General features: G+C 48.7%; 2 protein-coding genes across 3 annotated transcripts in view; both read left to right on the top strand.

Moving 5' to 3' along the window:
• The window catches only part of Supv3l1 (Suv3 like RNA helicase), a 20,607-nt gene extending 17,386 nt beyond the window's left edge, over positions 1-3,221 (top strand). The window contains exons 13-14 of the mRNA XM_029542383.1: positions 1,691-1,946; positions 2,716-3,221. Of these exons, the coding sequence (XP_029398243.1) occupies positions 1,691-1,946; positions 2,716-3,130 (671 nt within the window). The 3' untranslated portion in view covers positions 3,131-3,221. The remainder of the gene's footprint in view (positions 1-1,690; positions 1,947-2,715) is intronic.
• A 5,513-nt stretch (positions 3,222-8,734) lies between these two features.
• The window catches only part of Hkdc1 (hexokinase domain containing 1), a 37,777-nt gene continuing 28,993 nt past the window's right edge, over positions 8,735-17,518 (top strand). Inside the window, exons 1-2 of one of the 2 annotated variants that reach the window (XM_021205082.1) lie at positions 8,735-8,885; positions 13,028-13,190. In XM_021205082.1, coding sequence (XP_021060741.1) covers positions 8,823-8,885; positions 13,028-13,190 — 226 coding nt within the window. In that variant the 5' untranslated portion in view covers positions 8,735-8,822. The remainder of the gene's footprint in view (positions 8,886-13,027; positions 13,191-17,518) is intronic. The other variant, XM_021205083.1, reaches the window with a different exon arrangement.

The raw sequence follows: 17,518 nt of genomic DNA, 5'->3' as shown, positions 1-17,518 counted from the left end.
AAATGCCTTACAGCTGGATCTCATGGAGGCATTTCCCCAACTGAAGCTCCTTTCTCTGTGATAACTCCAGTTGTGTCAAGTTGACACAAAACTAGCCAGTACAGTGGTACAGTACTCAGTCCTTAATGTAAGGGCTGTACCTCTTTTCCTTCTCAGCCATTTGGGCTGTGGTGTGACTTGAGAAAGCATGGGATTCTAGGAGCAAGGGCAGCAGAGCTGAACTGTACGGGGCCCTTTCATGCCGGAGCTCCATGCTGGGCTGCTCGCCTCATGCTGTTAAACTCAGGCTTCTTCTCTGGACTTCTTGCCATTTCAACCGTGGATCCTAGTATTCTGTGTATCAACTCTATTTGAATTAAATTCGTTACTGAATTTACCTTTTAAGTTATTGTAAAATTATATAAATAATACACAAATACTTGTGCCAAATAAACACATCACAGATAGATTAATTATAGTCTGACAACCTGTTAGAGTTTGTGTCACATGGCATCTGCCTGCATTCATGAACCTGAGGAATTCAGTTTTGTTTTGTGGGTGTTTTTGTATAAATGCTAAATGAATTATTCTGGAACTATCTTCCTTTCCCCTTAACATCGTGTCTTAAGAGGTCTGTGTTTAGGTATTTCTCTGCAAGTATGTTATCAGTGGGAGAGCCACGATGAGGGTGGGGGTTGTGGGGCAGTCTTTAGCTACTGCATGCTCACATGGCTGCAGCTGGTTCTTGTGGCCTTGATCCTGTTTATGCCATTCCTTGGGCAAAACTGAAGCAGGAGCCTCTGCCAGAAGGGAGGACCTGGGAAGAGTGCAAGTCAGCAGCTGCTTAGGTCTTCTATCGACAGCCTTGAACGTGAAGTCTAGAGAATGTCTCATTCGGGCGTCTCATCTGTCCTGAACTGTAAGGAGCTCAGTCTTGCTGATGGCCTCTCGTACCACTTGGGACAGTGGTTTTGTGAAATCAGTTGGATTCTCGGGTTATCAGACTTAAATGCCTTTACCTGAGAAGTCAGTATTGATGGCCCCAGTTTAATTTTGTTTGTTTGTCTGGTTGGTTTTTCGAGACAGAGTTTCTCTGTATAGCAAACTCAGAAATTTTCCTGCCTCTGCCTCCCAAGTGCTGGGAGCCGGACGCCACCACACCTGGCTCCCAGTTTAATTTAATTTAATTTTTTAAAAAAGATTTATTTATTTATTATATGTAAGTACACTGTAGCTGTCTTCAGATGCACCAGAAGAGGGCATCAGATCTCATTACGGATGGTTGTGAGCCATCATGTGGTTGCTGGGATTTGAACTCACGACCTTCAGAAAAGCAGTCAGTGCTCTTAACTGCTGAGCCATCTCTCCAGACCTCCCAGTTTAATTTTAAACAAACATTTTAAGCTCAACATGGTGACATAATCCCAGCGCTCAGAAGGCAGAAACAAGAGAGTCAGGAATTCATAAAATATTAAATTTTTTAGAGGAATTATTTATTTATTTTATGTATATGAGTACACTGTAGCTGTCTTCAGGTTCACCAGAAGAGGGCCTGGGATCCCATTACAGATGGTTGTGAGCCACCATGTGGTTGCTGAGAATTGAACTCGGGACCTCTGGAAGAGCAGCCAGTGTTCTTAACCACTCTCCAGCCTCCTATTAAATGTCTTTTCAAATGTAGTAGGAATGCGTTAAGTAGCAATGAAACCAGCTTGTCTTTTGAAACAACCACAGTTTACAAGTTACACTTTCTTTTTCTTCCTAATTATAGACCTAAGAGATTCTGTTTATTTTACCAAACTTTCTTCCTCCTCTCAGTTTGCCAGGCAGTACAGCAGGAACGAGCCCCTGACCTTTGCATGGTTACGCCGGTACATCAGGTGGCCTCTGCTTCCGCCAAAGAATATTAAAGACCTCATGGATCTTGAAGCTGTCCATGATGTCTTTGATCTTTACCTGTGGCTAAGGTACCAACCCTTTTCCTTTCTATGCTCTTAATTTCCTAACTCGGGGCAAATTAAAGGTTGTGTGAGTGGGCTTCTGCGCCTTCAAGGTAGAAAGTTTATTTAATGAATAGTCTGTATTATATTTTCCATAAAGGTGCTTGAGTTTGCTTATACTCATTCCTGAAAAGACTTCTGGAGTCTGTAAGATAATGAGGGCATTAACCCCGGCTAATGGAAGAGTAGCCCACAATCCAAAGGCTTTGGTAGCCCTTGAGAGCTAGCTGTTCAGAAGAAAAGAACTTCAGCTCCACTTAGACGTAAATTCTGTATTAAACAAAATTATCATTGTGTGTGTGTGTGTGTATGTATGTTTTTGTATGGTGTGGGTAGATGGGACTGCATATGCCAGGGTACATTATGTTTCAATGGAGGCCAACTTTGTGGAGTTGGTTGTTTACTTCCATGATTTCTGTGGGCCCTGTGGCTCTCACTCAGGATAGCAGGGCTGTGACGCAGTCACCTTTATCTTCTGAGCCATCTCTCCAGCTCAGATCCCGCATTTTTCACAGGGTTTCCAGCCTGTCACCCTGTGCATTAATGTTTGAGAAGCAGTCTCTGCAATGGAGCATATTAGAATCCTGTCAGGTGGGGTCAGACACCACCTCGGGCACGTGGGCAGAGAGAAAGGCTGCACAAAGGCACTGTTGATAGAAAAGGAACCTAGTCAGAATGTAGGAAGGTTGTTAGAGGTGGCTCAGCTGTTGCTCTAATGCTCTTTTTCTTTTCCTAGCTACCGATTTATTGATATGTTTCCAGACTCCAGCCTTGTTCGAAGTCTCCAGAAAGAACTGGATGTCATTATCCAAGAAGGCGTGCATAACATCACCAAGCTGATTAAAATCTCTGAGTCACGCAAGCTTTTGAATCTGGAGAGCTTACCATTAGGGGACCAGTCACGGTTGTCAGGAGCCTCCAAGAGCCCAGCAAGAAGGACACGTGGCACCAAAAGCGCAGGGAATACGGCCACAGAGCCACTCGGCCCCAGTGACAAGGAGCTGCCCCTTGCCTCTAGGCTGGTGCAGCAAGGACTCCTCACTGCAGATATGCTCAGGCAGCTCCAGAGAGAGTGGCTGACACAACAGCCAGAACCCAGCAGAGAGAAAGTGGGGACACGGAGAAAGAAGAAGGACCCCGACTCCGATTAGGTTTTTTTAATTTTGCAAATAAAAATCAATTTTAAATCCTTATGCACACGGCATTCGCTGCCTGAGGCAGGATTGTGGCCAACTTGCACTATCTGGTTTTTTATTTTGTTTGTTTGTTTGTTTGTTTTTTAATTACATAAAAAAGTGAATTCCTAAAGCTACTTAAATTACTTATTGCAGCCTTTAAAATAGAGTGTCTTTGAGGTTTTACTCGTTTTTGAAATGGCCTTTTGTAGAGTAGCCCAAGATCACTGCCGTTTGAAATTCCGCATGGCCTAGCATCAGTTGTTTGGGGAATTGTTAGCCTGTTGAAGATGTCACGGATAGAATTTTTTGGCACACGCTGCTGTCTATTACACCCACTACCAGAGATTGTTCTAGAAACTGGAAATACACACTAAACAAGATGGAGGACGACTGAATGGAGCAAGGACGCTTGTCGCTAGTGCACTGCTGAAACCACAGTGTGTGACCTAGAGTGGGAGCTTCTGTGTTGAAATGGGTGATGGCAAAGTCAGCTCCAGGAAGGGGTACCAAGGGGCAGTGAGACCACAGGAAGGGGTGCTGTTAGGTCACCCATGTCTGAAGGCCAGTCTGTTGCATAGTGGGCTCCATTTGCCCTGGTTAAAGTGTGGTTAAGAGAAGTGTAAGCATCAGCTTAGGAGTCGGACAGCCATGGTTCTGCCTTTTTCAGCCTGTGCTGTGAAGGAGTGAGCAGGCTCACTCCGAGTCGTCAGAAGCTTGTTGAGTCCCAACCTACCCACCCCAAGTACTTCCTAACCGAGCCTGAAGGTTTGGGCCATTCTGGATGAGACTGGACTCTCAGGTCATTCTGAGAATTAACCCAGTTTCCTGAGCATGTGCTGGGGTGGCTCTGACCCTAGAGTAGAGACTTGGGGAGCAACCAGATGTGCTGTGGTAGTTGTGTCTCTCCGCTTACTTAGGGGGTTCTGAGTCGGGTGGCGTTTCATTTACCTGAGATGGCAGTGTTCATCTCAGACTTCGTCTTCAGGGGCACAAAGGCTAAATGGCAAGCCTGTTCTCCCTGCCTGTGGGTAAAGGAATGAAGTGCCTAAGAGATGTGTCTCTGGACAGCTCCAGTCTCTAGGGTTAGCTTTCCTTTGTGACATCGTGTGCAGTCATTCCTTTCATATGGTCTCACAAAATTCCCATGAACTGAGCCAGACAGGTTTTTATAAATGACAAGTTCAATTGCTCGAGTCTCTGATGGACTGCAGGTCGGGGACTGTCAGGGAACAGCTGCTTGAGTGCTTATCTGAGGGAGGCTCTTGAACAGTGATCGGTCCTTTGCCCCTTTTCCTTCTCAGGGACAGGAGGGTCCGTGGGTTAGCAGAAGACTCTGGAAGTGTTGGATACCAAGCCACACAAACAGAAACTGATTGGAGTGGCCCTGGGTCCATCTCAGCTTAAACTGTCACCATGAGAGCAACTTGGTCTTGTTAGTGGGCTTGTAATTCCCACGTGGGTATTTCATTTTAATCCTTTGCCAGATTTCAGTTCTGTGGCTGGGGGGCCTGTGGCCTTGGGATTCAGTCCTGGATTTTCTTCTATTCCTCTTGTTTGGTTAGGGTTTTTTGTTTGTTTTGTTTGGTTGATTATTTGGTTTGGTTTTGAGGTAGGTTTTACTTTTGATTCTGTAGACTAGGCTGGCCTCTAACTCAGAGATCTGCCTGCCTCTGGCTCCTGGGTGTTAGGCTTACAGCCTTGGCTTCTGCTCCTCTTTTCCTTCTGTTTGAAAATCTCTTCCTCTACCTGCTTCCTAAGCTGTTGCAGGGCCTTCTTGCCAACTTCATTGGGGAACCTGGTGTATGGAAGCCCTTGCCAACTGTGACCCTAAACCGTCTGTCTATCAGTCTACCTATCTACCAAGTCTTTCAATATAGCCCTGGCTGTCCTGAAACTCCTTACGGAGGCCAGTGTGGCCTCAGTCAGAATTCTGCCTCCTGACTATTGGCATTAGAGGTGTGTACCAACATGCTCCAAACTTATGTTAAAGTTTTTTCTCCATCATGGTTTCATTTCTGTCCTCCTGAGTTTTTAATTTTAATTTTTAAAATTCTACTTGTTTATTTTATGTGTATGGATATTCTGCTTGCACATTTGTCTTTGTATCATGTATGTACATGCCTGCTGCCCTCAGAGTCCAGAAGAGGGCATCAGAATTCCCGGGACTTCCTGGAACTAGTTTGTGAGCTGCCCTAGTTTGTGGATGCTGGGAATTGAACCCGGGTCCTCTGGAAGAGCACAGTACTGTCAGCCCTGAGTCTCTTCTCCAGCTCTGTGCTCTTGGGTTTCTGTCAAGGCTAAGCAGAGATGTCATTTGCTTAAATCTCAATTGGTTGTCTTCTGCCCTACGAATTGCATTTCCTCGTGTGGCTTGTCTCTTTGTCATCTGTTTTGCAGCAGTTGAGCTGTGATTTGAAAAGAGCCATGCATTAACTTCTTCCTAAGCATTCCTTGTCTTTTAGGTGAGCAGCAAGTCTCTAGACTGTGCTGGGTGGCAAGTCTTTAGAAGGCTGCTGGACATTGGCTTCACTTGTGCCACCCCTCTGAAGACACAGTAGTCACTGTCCTGGTGGCCTGTCTCATACTCCTGTGCAAACACAGTAGCAGGAATTTTGTTGTTGTTGTTGTTGTTGTTGTTGTTTTGTAAGACTGTCTCTGTAGCCCTGGCTGGCTGGAACTGGCTGTATGGACCAGTCTGGCCTCAACCCAAAGATAGCCACCTGCCTCGGCTTTTTGAGTGCTAGGACTAAAGTCATGCACCACCCAACCCAGCCAAGTAGCAGCATTCTGACAGCATTCCTAACTGCCCGTAATCCTGCAAGTGAAACAGGTACCTTCTCATGGTTTATGGTTACGTTTTACTGAATGGATGAAAAAGGCTACACTCATTTTCTCTTCCTCGGGGACCAGATGGGAGGAGATTAGGAATTTTAGGAGGAGTTTCTACCTTGGGAAGAGTTCAATAAGTGATGATTTTAGTGTGCCCAGAGAAGTCCACTGTCCTGTGTATGTGCTCATTGTCAGGATGACCAGCAGGGTGGTGGTGAATATGTGATCTTAGCCTTTCCCCTTGAGGGAAGGGAGAGCCAATGGGAGAACCTGGGGTCTGTGCGCTTTCCACTGCTCTCTGGGGCTGGGGCTGCATTTCCAGACAAATCCATAGATTTTTCCTGTGCTCTGGTGCCAGGCTGCCTATGTTGGAATTTATGATCCACCAAATACCAGTGGGGCTCTGGGGCTCTGCCCCTCCGTCTATCAAGTGGAGAGTGTGGTCATTGCTGTGGGAATTAAACACAGCAAAGTACCTCATAAGCTCCTCATGCGTTCTAAGTAAATAGGGAGGTTTAGTGGGCTGTCTGGACCTCCTGCCTGGCTCCCTGCCAGGCTCAGTACCTAAAGGAGAGCAGATGTTGCTTTGGGCTTAGCTGAGGCCTTAATGGATTAAAGCAGAATCCTGTGGAAGGTGTGTGTGTGTGTGTGTGTGTGGAGAGAGAGAGAGAGAGAGAGAGAGAGAGAGAGAGAGAGAGAGAGAGAAAGAATATGAATATCTGCTCTTCCTGTGTTGGTTGAGATCCTAGGTTAAGTGGGCAATCCATATTACCTAATTCAACAGTGGTAGTAACTCAATGTGTCCTTAAGCAAAGTCCATGACTTCACACCCTGACATTCTGGGCTAGCTACTATAAAATGGTCTGTCCAGATGACATGACCTTTAATAGTCATTAAGCCTCAGGTTACTTAGCTAACTCACCTGAAGGGGAAATGCTCTCCTGTGCTTAGACAACACACAGTACTCCCTATAACAAGAACAGCCTTTGCTGTCCTTTGCCTGCCTGCCTGCCTCCCTCCCAGGCTACTGGAGACTGGAGAAGTCTTTGATGACGGTTGCTTTCCTTCCGCCCACTCCTTGTCATAACCTCATATCCCAGCCTGGTGGTGGCCTTTTAGAGGTAACTGTGGTTCTTGGACAGGCAGGCTGCCCAGGCTGTCGTCAGGGACCATTCCTGAGTACCAGCAGTTCCGCATTTCTGGAACTGAAGGTTAACCGTTTGTTTGCTTGTGCGATAAGCAAGGGAGATAAAAGTCAGAGTCTGGGGGTAAACAGATGGAAAGGGTCGAGGTTCCCCATCCGGAGGCTGTTACGTCAGTCTGGGGAAAGGATGTAATCATTTCATGAAGACCGGCCTAAGGCAGACTTCCGGTGCGTTGTGAAGAGGCAGCTGTGAAAGGCCCCGACCAGGCAGTGGTCAGTCATTGCTGTCATTGCAGCAATGTGCAGAAGGGCAGACAGAGCGAAGGCTGTAAGCTGACCAGAGTGACACATCTTATTCAAAGGGCACCTGGTTCAGCTTTGCTGAAACTTCAACCTCACAGAGTCTTAGTAGTTACCAGATGAGCACTGGGTAGAAGAAGGCACGTTGGAGAGTTGGCCTTGAGTACTGGCCATGAGCTGGGCTCTGGAATCACATTTCTGGGGTTGCTTCCTGGCTGAAGCATTCACAACCATGATGTCGAGGAAGTCACTAAGCACTTCAGGGCCAGCTTCCTGATCTATAAGATGGGATGAATAAAGTCCCCATCCATGGCAGCAGCTGCTAATGCTAGCCTCACTGAATTCACTAACCAGCCAGTGGCTGAGAGGACTGCAAAGGGTTTTGTCCCCACATGACAGATCCTTCTCATACCACACATGGTGAGGGCAGATGGCAAAAAACCAGGTGTCTCAATGTAATACATCCTTCCTGCACAGCACTTCCAGCAGGGCCTGGTGGCTCCCATTCTTAATACCCCCACACCCCCAACACACACACACACACACACACACACACACACACACACACACACACACCAGCCCCAAGCTACTCTGAAATAAAGGCTGTCTGGCTTACCACTGTGGAGTATTGATTGCTTCTCATTAGCTTATCTGCCACAGTAGAAGGATTGTCTCAGCTTTTTTTTTTTTTTTGAATCTGCAGGACCAGGACACTGCTCAGCCTTAGTTAAGATGGTGCCTCAGAAGCTGGGCAGCAGTGGCACACAGCTTTAATCCCAGTACTAGGGAGGCAGAGGCAGGTAGATCTCTGAGTTTGAGGCCAGCCTGGTCTACAGCCAGAGCAGCCAGGGCTACACAGAGAAACCCTATCTCTAGAAACAAACGAACTAAAAAACAAAAGAAAAGATGTTGCCTAGGGTACCAGGAGGCTATAGTCCTGTGGCCTCACTGAGAAGAGGAATCCTGGAACTGGGATTTAGTTCATAAATTGGCTTTGTTTTGCTCCTCCACCCCCAACTTCTCACAAGCTTTTCTTTAGCTGAGTGGTCTTAGAGCACAGGCTGGAGCGTGTCACTTAGCAACAAGATTTCTGCGATGCTCAGTTCTCAAATAGCCAAGTGAGCCATCAATTCCCAGCCACACACACACACACACACACACACACACACACACACCCCGCTTGCCTTCAGCTCCCACCAGAGCCTCCTGTTAGACAATCGAGTGTGTGGCAGAGGGAGGGACCAAAGACGGGCGAAGTTTAATCATTGAACCGAGCAGCTGGAAGTATTTAGCCCAAGCACCCACCTCCCCGCCCGGACTAGAGGCGTGCAGCACTCCGCAGACAGTGTAGGGAAGCCTCGGCCCATCTTGGGAATAACCACACTTGGGAACATGTTTGCAGTACACTTGGTGGCGTTTTACTTCACCAAGCTGAAGGAGGACCAGATCAAGAAGGTAAGGACTCTGAAGCTGAGGTGTCTGGCCCAGTCTACACTGACAGACCCAACAGACTCTAAACAGCAAAAGGGATTAAGGCACTGGGCAAGGGTTGGGGAGCAGCGCTAGAGTGCTTGCCTAGCTTCTATGAGGTCCTGGGTTTAAGCCCCAGCAGGAAAGGAAAAAGTATTTAAGAAAATTTATTGGAAAAGATATGGGGAGCCAATACCAGTGAACGTATCAGGGAGGAAGAGGTAGCGAGTGTCCCACATTGCTTACTGTCCCCCATCCCTTTCAGTCAGAGCCTCTTGGCAAATATGGGATATTGGAAGTCTTCAAAAAGTTCTAGGAACTTTGTGCCCAATTCAGGGCCATTTAGGGACGAGGCCATGACAAAGGTGAGTCGTTTATAAAGAATTAGAACTTTAAAAAGTGCATCCGATTATTCACGTGTTTGAAATCACAAGAAAATAAAGGCACCAAGAGAAACCTGGGGTTTATTTTATGATTTTGACACAGGGTCTTATACGGCCCACACTGGTCTGAGACTACAACCTCCGTCTCCCAAGTGCCTGGAATTATAACCCATTAGGCATGACTGGCATGTAAATTTTAACACAGTTGTAATTTTTAGCATGTCCTATTGTCCTACTAATAAGTCAGAGTTTTTTGGCCACTTTGCCACAGTTACAAAATCAGGATGGGCGATAGTTGACTGATGAGACCAGGATTATCTCCTGGCAGCTAAAAGGAGCCCAGCCTGTGTCCCTGGTCACACTGGCTGCTGACAGCTGCAGGGAGGAGGCAGGTAGCATCTCCATTGAGAACAGGAGTCCTCCCGGCAACCAGACTCACTGGGGCACTAACAGTACACTGGCAGATGCCTCCTCTAGATGCCTCCTCTAGCCTTCTAAATGCTTTTCCAAATTCAAAAGAGGAAGTATGGCCCCCTTGTAGCCCCTTCTGTGCTAGTGGGTAAACTCCCCCGGTCTGTAGTCCGTGAGAACCAGCGCAAGCCGGAGAGTAGAAACCCATCTGCTTTAACAGCTTTTCATTCTGTCATTTGTTGGATTAGATTCCCAGAACCCCCTCTGCTGACTGCTTGAGGGGCGTAAAGCCCTTTGCAGCCCTGTTTCAGAACTCATTGCTGTTTCTACCATCTGGGCGGAGAGGCCAGCCCTAAGGGGAATCTTTGAAACTGAAACCTTGAGTTTGCAGTCACTTCATCCCCCTGACTCCATATAGTGGCTGACCTTTTGTTCTAGCCTGGGGTAAGGCTGGAGCATGTTTGTCCACCAACCCAGGAACAGCTCCAAGCAAGGCATCCAGAGCCTCTGGAAGAAGGACCAGCCTTAGTCAATACCTGGGTTGAGTTCCTCCCCTCACTGAAAGCACGAAGTCAGGAGTCCCCAGAAGCCACCCTAATCAAGGGCCCAGCAGGTCCCTTGGGCTTGTGAGTAGACTGGTTTGTAGCCAGTCTGAGTCACAGCTTGGAGGACATTCCTCCACAGGCCCAAAACAGCTTGTCTAAAAGCAAAGTGTATTGTCTGAGCGGTAATTCAGTTGTTCCTGTCTGAGGGTTTGCACACGCCCTGCCCCTGGAGTTGTCAAGGTCCTGGGACATGCTTGCCTTCAAAGATTACTCATTAGACCCTTGCACTGTGTTTGGAAATCTCAGAATGACAGGAAGAAAAAAAGAAGGCCACTGTCTGACATCCGTTTCCTGTTCAATATATTGATGTATTTGACCTATTGATAATGCCGGGTTGGACCTGGTCATTGACTCTCAGAGATGGTTCATTCATAAGAAGAAGGCAGATTGGGCTTTCAGTGTGTGTGTGTGCGTGTGTGTGTGTGTGTGTGTGTGTTCACAGTTTAGTATGTCAACATTGCAAAATTATGGAGATGGTTACTTGAACGCACCTTAATTTCCCTCCAGTCCCAAGCCCTCATGTGTGCTCTGTTGGCAGCCTTGAGCTCTGCTCCCGGTGTGCTTTTACAGTTAGGTTGGCACGCACTCTGCATCAGCTCTGATTGCCTCTGTACATAGGTCTCCATCATCTCCGTGGTTAACTTTCAATGTTTTCCTCAGAGCACACCAAGTACGCGTGTCCTGTGGCATCCCAGTTTCCCCTCTTGTTGGTTATTAGGGAACGTTCAAAACACTCTTTCCAACCACTAAAATATTACAATATCAAAACAGTAATATTCAGGTCCTCCCCTGAAATTGCTTCCTGATTTAACCCATACAAATCGAATTCCCTCAATGGGGAAAAAAATTGCTACAACAAACAGTGGCCTGTATTTATTATTCTCCCTACTTGGGATAATTTTCTGAGAATAAAATGTCAGAAGTGAAATCAGGAGGTCAAAGTGTGGAAGCTGTTTTATGACTCTACTCCTAGTATGAGTGAGACCTTTGGACTGAGTGATCCTTCAGGTCCCCTCAGGCTCCTTCCGTCTATAACTGAGCAGCCTTGAGCTTCAAGGCTTATCATCTGTCCCTCGAAAGCTTGCCAGGTCTTCTTTTCCCGTTTGGTTGGAGGACTCTAAGGAAGAGGGTTTGGGCCCCTGCCACTCACGCCCTTGTGTGTGTCCTGTTCACATAAGCCTCAAATTACCTGTCTGGACTGAAAATGGTGCTTTTCCGTTTCTCTCCCAGCAGGTCTCAGGCCCCTCCTAACTACTTTGTATCTTTAGGAAGATACAAAGAACGAAACAACCTCCCCCCAGCCCCCAAGCTGACATTCTTCCCTGACTAGTGCTCACCAAAAGAGCAACTCAAGGCTAACTGATCATTAGTTAGCAGACGCTAACTGATCATTAGTTAGCAGCTTACCTGTGATGCCCTGCGCCCCAACACAGTCTGTGGGTGTCTGGAAAAGTTCTTTATGCTTAGGCTGAGCAGTGGGTTTAGGCTCTGTCTGGGGTCTTTGACAGGATAGTAAAAGGATCAAGCTGAGTTCCCACATAGCACATTCCATCCTTCCTCTGCCCCAATTATTTGGGTCATGCCCTTTCTATCCAGTTTTCTCCATATGTGCAAGTTTGTGCCAACCAATTAGTCATCAGCTGCCGAGCCAGAAGGCCTAACGAAGCATGACCTGGTTACATCGGATCTTCTCAAATACGCTGAAAGCTCAATTGTCCTCTTTGTTGGTGGGCCTCTGATAGTTTTCTGGCCTCTCTCTGTCCCCACCCCCCTTCTAGTCCCCAGAGTCAGGGGCCACTTCACCATCTTGGGATTTTTGATTGAGTCCTTCTGTCCTCTGAGGCCTAGCCGAAGACCTCCCTCTGTAGCCAAGGATGAGCTTGAGCCCCTGATTCTCCTACCTCTACCACGCATGTGCTAGAATCACAGAAATGGGTCACCAGGCCAGGCTTTGTGTGGCTTTAAAAATTAGACTCAGTTAGTGAGTCTCTGTCTCAAAAAGCAGAACAAAACATCTGACTTAGGATAACGGCACTACCTCTTTAAACCGTCTTAGAGATTTAGACAAGGGTTGTAATTGGAAATCAAATTTCCTGCTAAGCTTCCTAGCAGCCAGTAAGCCAAGGGCAATGTTCTTGGATACATTGGTTGGATGGAAGAAAGCTTCTACAGTAAGCCAGGCACGGCAACACAAACCTGCAATCCCGCCCAGGAGACAGAGGCAGGAGCATCACTAGTTTGAGGTCCACCAGGGCAGCTTAGCAAGTTGTGGGCTACCCTGGTTTACTGTGAAGTGCGAAGCAGTCTCAAACAACAGCAAAAAAGCGAAACAAAAGCAGACAGAGGAAAGTGGAGGTACCTGAGCTTTGAGGTGCCAGGTGAGGGCCGGGAATTGGAGATTAGACACTGAAGCACACGCCCACACCCCGACTGAAACTGGGGTTGTGGGAGAACTACTTCTTCAGTTTGCCCTTCAGAGGAATCAACCTATCTCCATCTCCCATTCTGTTCCCCCACCTCCCTGCTGGTGATGCGCTGGTTAGGAACCTCAGGAGCACATAGAACAAAGCTGTCCCCAGATTCAGGAGTGCAGCTCCTCCGTAGAACTGGGAGTTCACAGCCTCAGCTGGGAGGGAGGGAAGCACCTGCAGCGGCAGCCAAGCCTAGCCAAGCCTAGCCAAGCCTAGCCAAGCCTAGCCAAGCCTAGCCAAGCCGGCATCTCTTCCAGGTGGACAGGTTCCTGTATCACATGCGGCTCTCGGATGAGACCCTGGTGGACATCATGGCCCGCTTCCAGGCTGAGATGGAGAAAGGCCTGGGGAAGGACACCAACCCCACTGCCTCTGTGAAGATGCTGCCCACGTTCGTCAGGGCCATTCCAGATGGCTCAGGTAAGCAGGACTCAGGCTGACCGAGACCCCCTTCCCTCCATTTCCATACCAGTCCCTTAGCTGATGAGTCACCATCGCTTGTCTCTGTCTTTTTCTAACCTCTCACCTCTCTCTGCCCCAGTCCCACTAACTGAACACTTTTGGGGTCCACATCAGAGACCCTCGGATTTCCCTCTGCCCACCGCATCCTCATTCCATTTGCTCCCCTGCTGCAGAGTCCCCTCCCCCTCCCATTCTTGCACCTTGATTTTTCCAGGTGTAACCCAGAGATCACCCACTGCCTCTCTCTAGGGATCGTCCCCATACTAGGATAGGGGCTTGTTAGAACCCTTGTCACAGTTGTGGGTGACAGTCTCCAGAAGCCAGGGCTTGGTTACCACACTGTTCTAAGCAGTTACCAAATACTAGCCCTTGACACAGGTATTGAATGAATGGTATGTGGCCTTTAGATTCCAGGCTAGACACAGTAAGTACTGAAAGGACTTGGGTGGGGAAGTAATACTAAGTGGCCATCCAAGGAATCTGGGCTCCAGGCTCAGCTCCATCACACTTAGAGACTCCAGGCAGCCATTGGCCTTGCTTCTTCATCTGTAAGATGGGGGAAGTGGTCCATCCATACGCTGGGCTGGGGATCAAACTCAGGGCCTGGGCCATGCTCTTGGCCATGCTGGATAAGTCCCTATGGCTGAGCCACGTTCTCAGCTCCTATGCATTGGGTTGCTGTTGCTGTTTTGTTCTTGGGGTGGGAGGCAGGGACTCAGAAGGAGTCCACTCAGGCCCAGATGATGGCCCCAACAAGTCTCTGCTAGGACCTGGGTTCCATGTTTGCCTGGGCATAAGATCTGCCCACCTGTGGTGGCTCCAACACGTGGTCCCTGGAGACTCTGGTAACATTCCCATAGATACCATGGGTTAACATAGCACACATTCTGCCGTAGTTCACCAAGTCAGAAGCTTGAAATGGGTCTCGATCAGCTAAACTTAAGTTGTCAGCAGGGCTGTATCCCTTCTGGAGATTTGGGAGGCGGTTAAGGGAAGACTGCTTTCTTGCCTTTTCCAGCATCTAAAAGCACCCACGTTCCTTGTCCTGTGCCCTTTTCATCCCCAAACCAACGGTGTGTCTTCAGAGCTTTCTCCAACTCTTTTCCAAGAAATCTAAAGGCCCTGTGATAGTAACATCAGACCCACTGAGATAATCCGGGCTAATCTCCCAACGTAAAGGTCAGCTGATTCTGAGTGTGCCTGAAACCTACAACCTTGATTCACCTTTGCCATGTGTCCCAATATAGGCATATGAGCCAGAGATCAGGATGCGAGCCTCTGGGGGAGGGGCGGGGCACTGAGCTTCCACTCAGCCCGCCAACTTCAGTTCTGCTAAAGCCATAAGATAAAAAAGAAGTGCGGTTTTGTTTTGTTTTCTCCTTGAGCACACAGTGCCATTGTGGAATGCTAAGGTCTCTCTGGCATGTGATCCTCCCAGAACATCGTGGGGTGACGGTTATTGCTGCGTCTGACTGTGAAGCAAGAGGCTTCTCCAGTTTCGGGGTGTCAGTGCTCTTGGAGGAACAAAGACTGAAGCTTGAGGTGTACTTAGGGGACCTCCAATTGGATGAAGAGGATTCTGGGGACCAATGCTTGGGTCAAAAAGGCAGGGGGAGGCACGGCATCCTTCCTTGCAGGCAGGTGCTTGTGGGTAATGTACTACCTAGAGAAACATGTGATTTGAAGAGGTGTGACCCTACTGTGAAATCCGGGCGCTGCCTCTGACACCAGAAGATCGTGCTTCGGGGACTGTGGTCCTTGACGGGTCGTCCAAGGCCATCTGACACCTGAGTCATGGGGCGTGTGTGGGGTGGTGAGGAGCACGAGGCCTAAGTCCTCCTAACCCGAACTAGGTGTGGCTCTGGAGCAAGGGAAAGTGACCTTGGGTAGTCAGGTGGATGTGGGGCTGCTACGGAAAGTTTAGAGATGAGACTCCCTTCCAAATTCTACAGCTTCGTTCTCTTCCGTCCAGGGCACCCACCCGGCATCGCTGTCCTCCGATAGCCTCTCATTACCTGATACAGTGCCATGCTATTCTGTGGCACCTAGGTCACGGGGCCCAGGGTCTCTAATAGATGCCCTTGGCAACCCTGAGGACCATTGTTCTGCAGTCTGTGTCAGTAGAATATAATCAGACCATGGCGCCCACTTGTAGGTTGTCAGTGGAAGAGGCCAAGGGGTGTGCTGCTTCCCCATGAAGACGAGGTCTTCAAGTTTTGCCGAATCGAACAACAGACAGAGCCACAGGAGAAAGCTTGCAGCCTCGTCAATGTGCCCATGAGCACAGGGGCCATATGCAACATCGAGTTCTAGGCCCCTTAGCCAGGACGCTAACACTGACCTTTCTTTGTCAGGACCAAAGGCCTAAAAGTGAGGGCTACGTAGCTAGCGTCTGCCTCCTACCCAGCCCAGTATGTGGATGGATCACCTTCCCAAATCTGACAGTACAAGGGTGACACCCATCTCAGATTGTGATTGTAATGGTATGATTCTTTGTTCTTAAAAAGCAGGCTCTCTCCCTGACCTCTGTCTCCATCCTTTCATGGGGGTCAGGGTGAGTCTTAAAGCCTGAAGCACTCACAGAGACCAAGTTGACAGGTCCTAGAGCTACAGGACCTGGGTTTCATCCTTGCCATCCTCCCTCTGGGGAATGTGGGTCTCCAGAAATCCCTGTAGGAGACACTGTACTAGAAAATAGGAAAGGAGTTGGGGTACAGGCCCCAACAGTGGCTTAGGGAATGGTAGGGTTCAAATCTGGGACGAATGGCTGAGGTGCCATATTAAATGGGCTAGCCACCAGGCTCTCCAGATAGTCCTTGGTCTCTACCTGTTTCAGGGCCCTCCTGGCTGTCATACCCAGCCCCCTACCCTGAACTCTCCAGCCCAGGGGGGCTGGGCAGCTCTTTCCTATAGAACCTAACCATTTTGGTTACCTACACTCTTTGTGCCTTTGGACCTCCTGGCTGCTGTGCCTGGTTCTCCCCCTGTCCTTCTCCCACATGGCCCCCAGTTCAGGGTCATGTCCACTCTGGGCTCTCCCTTTATCTACAATAAACCTTCTCCTCTGCCATCCCTAAGAGCAGCCATGCATGGTCTTTCCTTTTCCTTTTTATTTATTTTTTTTCATTCAGGGAAGGGGACCCTTGCTCCCCACCTCCGGAGATTTTTTTTCTTTTGTGCATGTTTGTGCGTGTGTTGGTGCACATGCGTGTGAGTGTGGTGTGTGTGTGTGTGTGTGTGTGTGTGTGTGAGTGTGGAGGTCAGAGGTTGCCATCAGGGACTTAAAATAGCGTCTCCCTGTATTTGTCTCTTACTGAACCTAGTGTTCCCTGATTGGCTAGAATGGATGTCTGCCAAACCTCAGGGACCCTCCTCCCTGCCCCACCAGTGATGGGACATGCACCACAGTGACTGGCTTTTTACATAGGTGCAGGGGATTGAACTCAGGTCCCTGGGCTTGTACAGCAGTCCCTCACTTTACCAACAGCCTTCTCGGTAGCCCCTACGGAGGACAGCCATTTTCTTTTTCCAAATGAGTCTTTTTTTTTTTTTTTTTAAAGATTTATTTATTATATGTAAGTACACTGTAGCTGTCTTCAGACACTCCAGAAGAGGGCGTCAGATCTCATTATGGGTGGTTGTGAGTCACCATGTGGTTGCTGGGAATTGAACTCAGGACCTTCGGAATAGCAGTCAGTGCTCTTACCTGCTGAGCCATCTCACCAGCAGCCTCCCCCCCCCCCCCCCGGGTCCAGGAAGTCATTTCTCCAAGGATAGAGTCATACCACGTGGAAGGGATCAGACCACATGGTTTCCATGAAATGACATCTTGAGTCACACAGGCAAGGGAGGTGTTTGCACAGTGATAAGGATGTGCTGCTGGACAGACAGAGGAACTGACTCTAACCAGGTCTCAGTTTGCCATTTAGAATCCCCGCGGAGGGGCAACTCCTGCTGGCTGGAGACCTTTTACAAAACTCTCCATTAGATTTGCCCTTGCCTTCCTTAAGCTCTGTGACTCAGTCTCACCTTCTGTGACTCAGTCCCATCCCCCGCTGGCACACACTGTCCTCTCTGCCTGGCTTCTGACTCCCTTTGTGGGAAACTGGAGAGCTCTCGCCTTTCATATGTAACTCCACTCCCACCCCCCACCCCCAAGCTTGCCAAGAAGCATCTTGCTTCTGATAAGCTTCCTCAGGGGGCTCACACCTCCTCAGGGGGCTCACACCTCCTCAGGGGGCTCACACCTCCTCAGGGGGCTCACACCTCCTCAGGGGGCTCACACC

This window comes from Mus pahari, chromosome 9, assembly GCF_900095145.1.
Source record: "Mus pahari chromosome 9, PAHARI_EIJ_v1.1, whole genome shotgun sequence".
NCBI classification, from domain to species: Eukaryota; Metazoa; Chordata; class Mammalia; order Rodentia; family Muridae; genus Mus; species Mus pahari.
The sequence above is the reverse complement of the archived record's forward strand: the minus strand, read 5'-3'. Positions and strand labels throughout refer to the sequence as shown.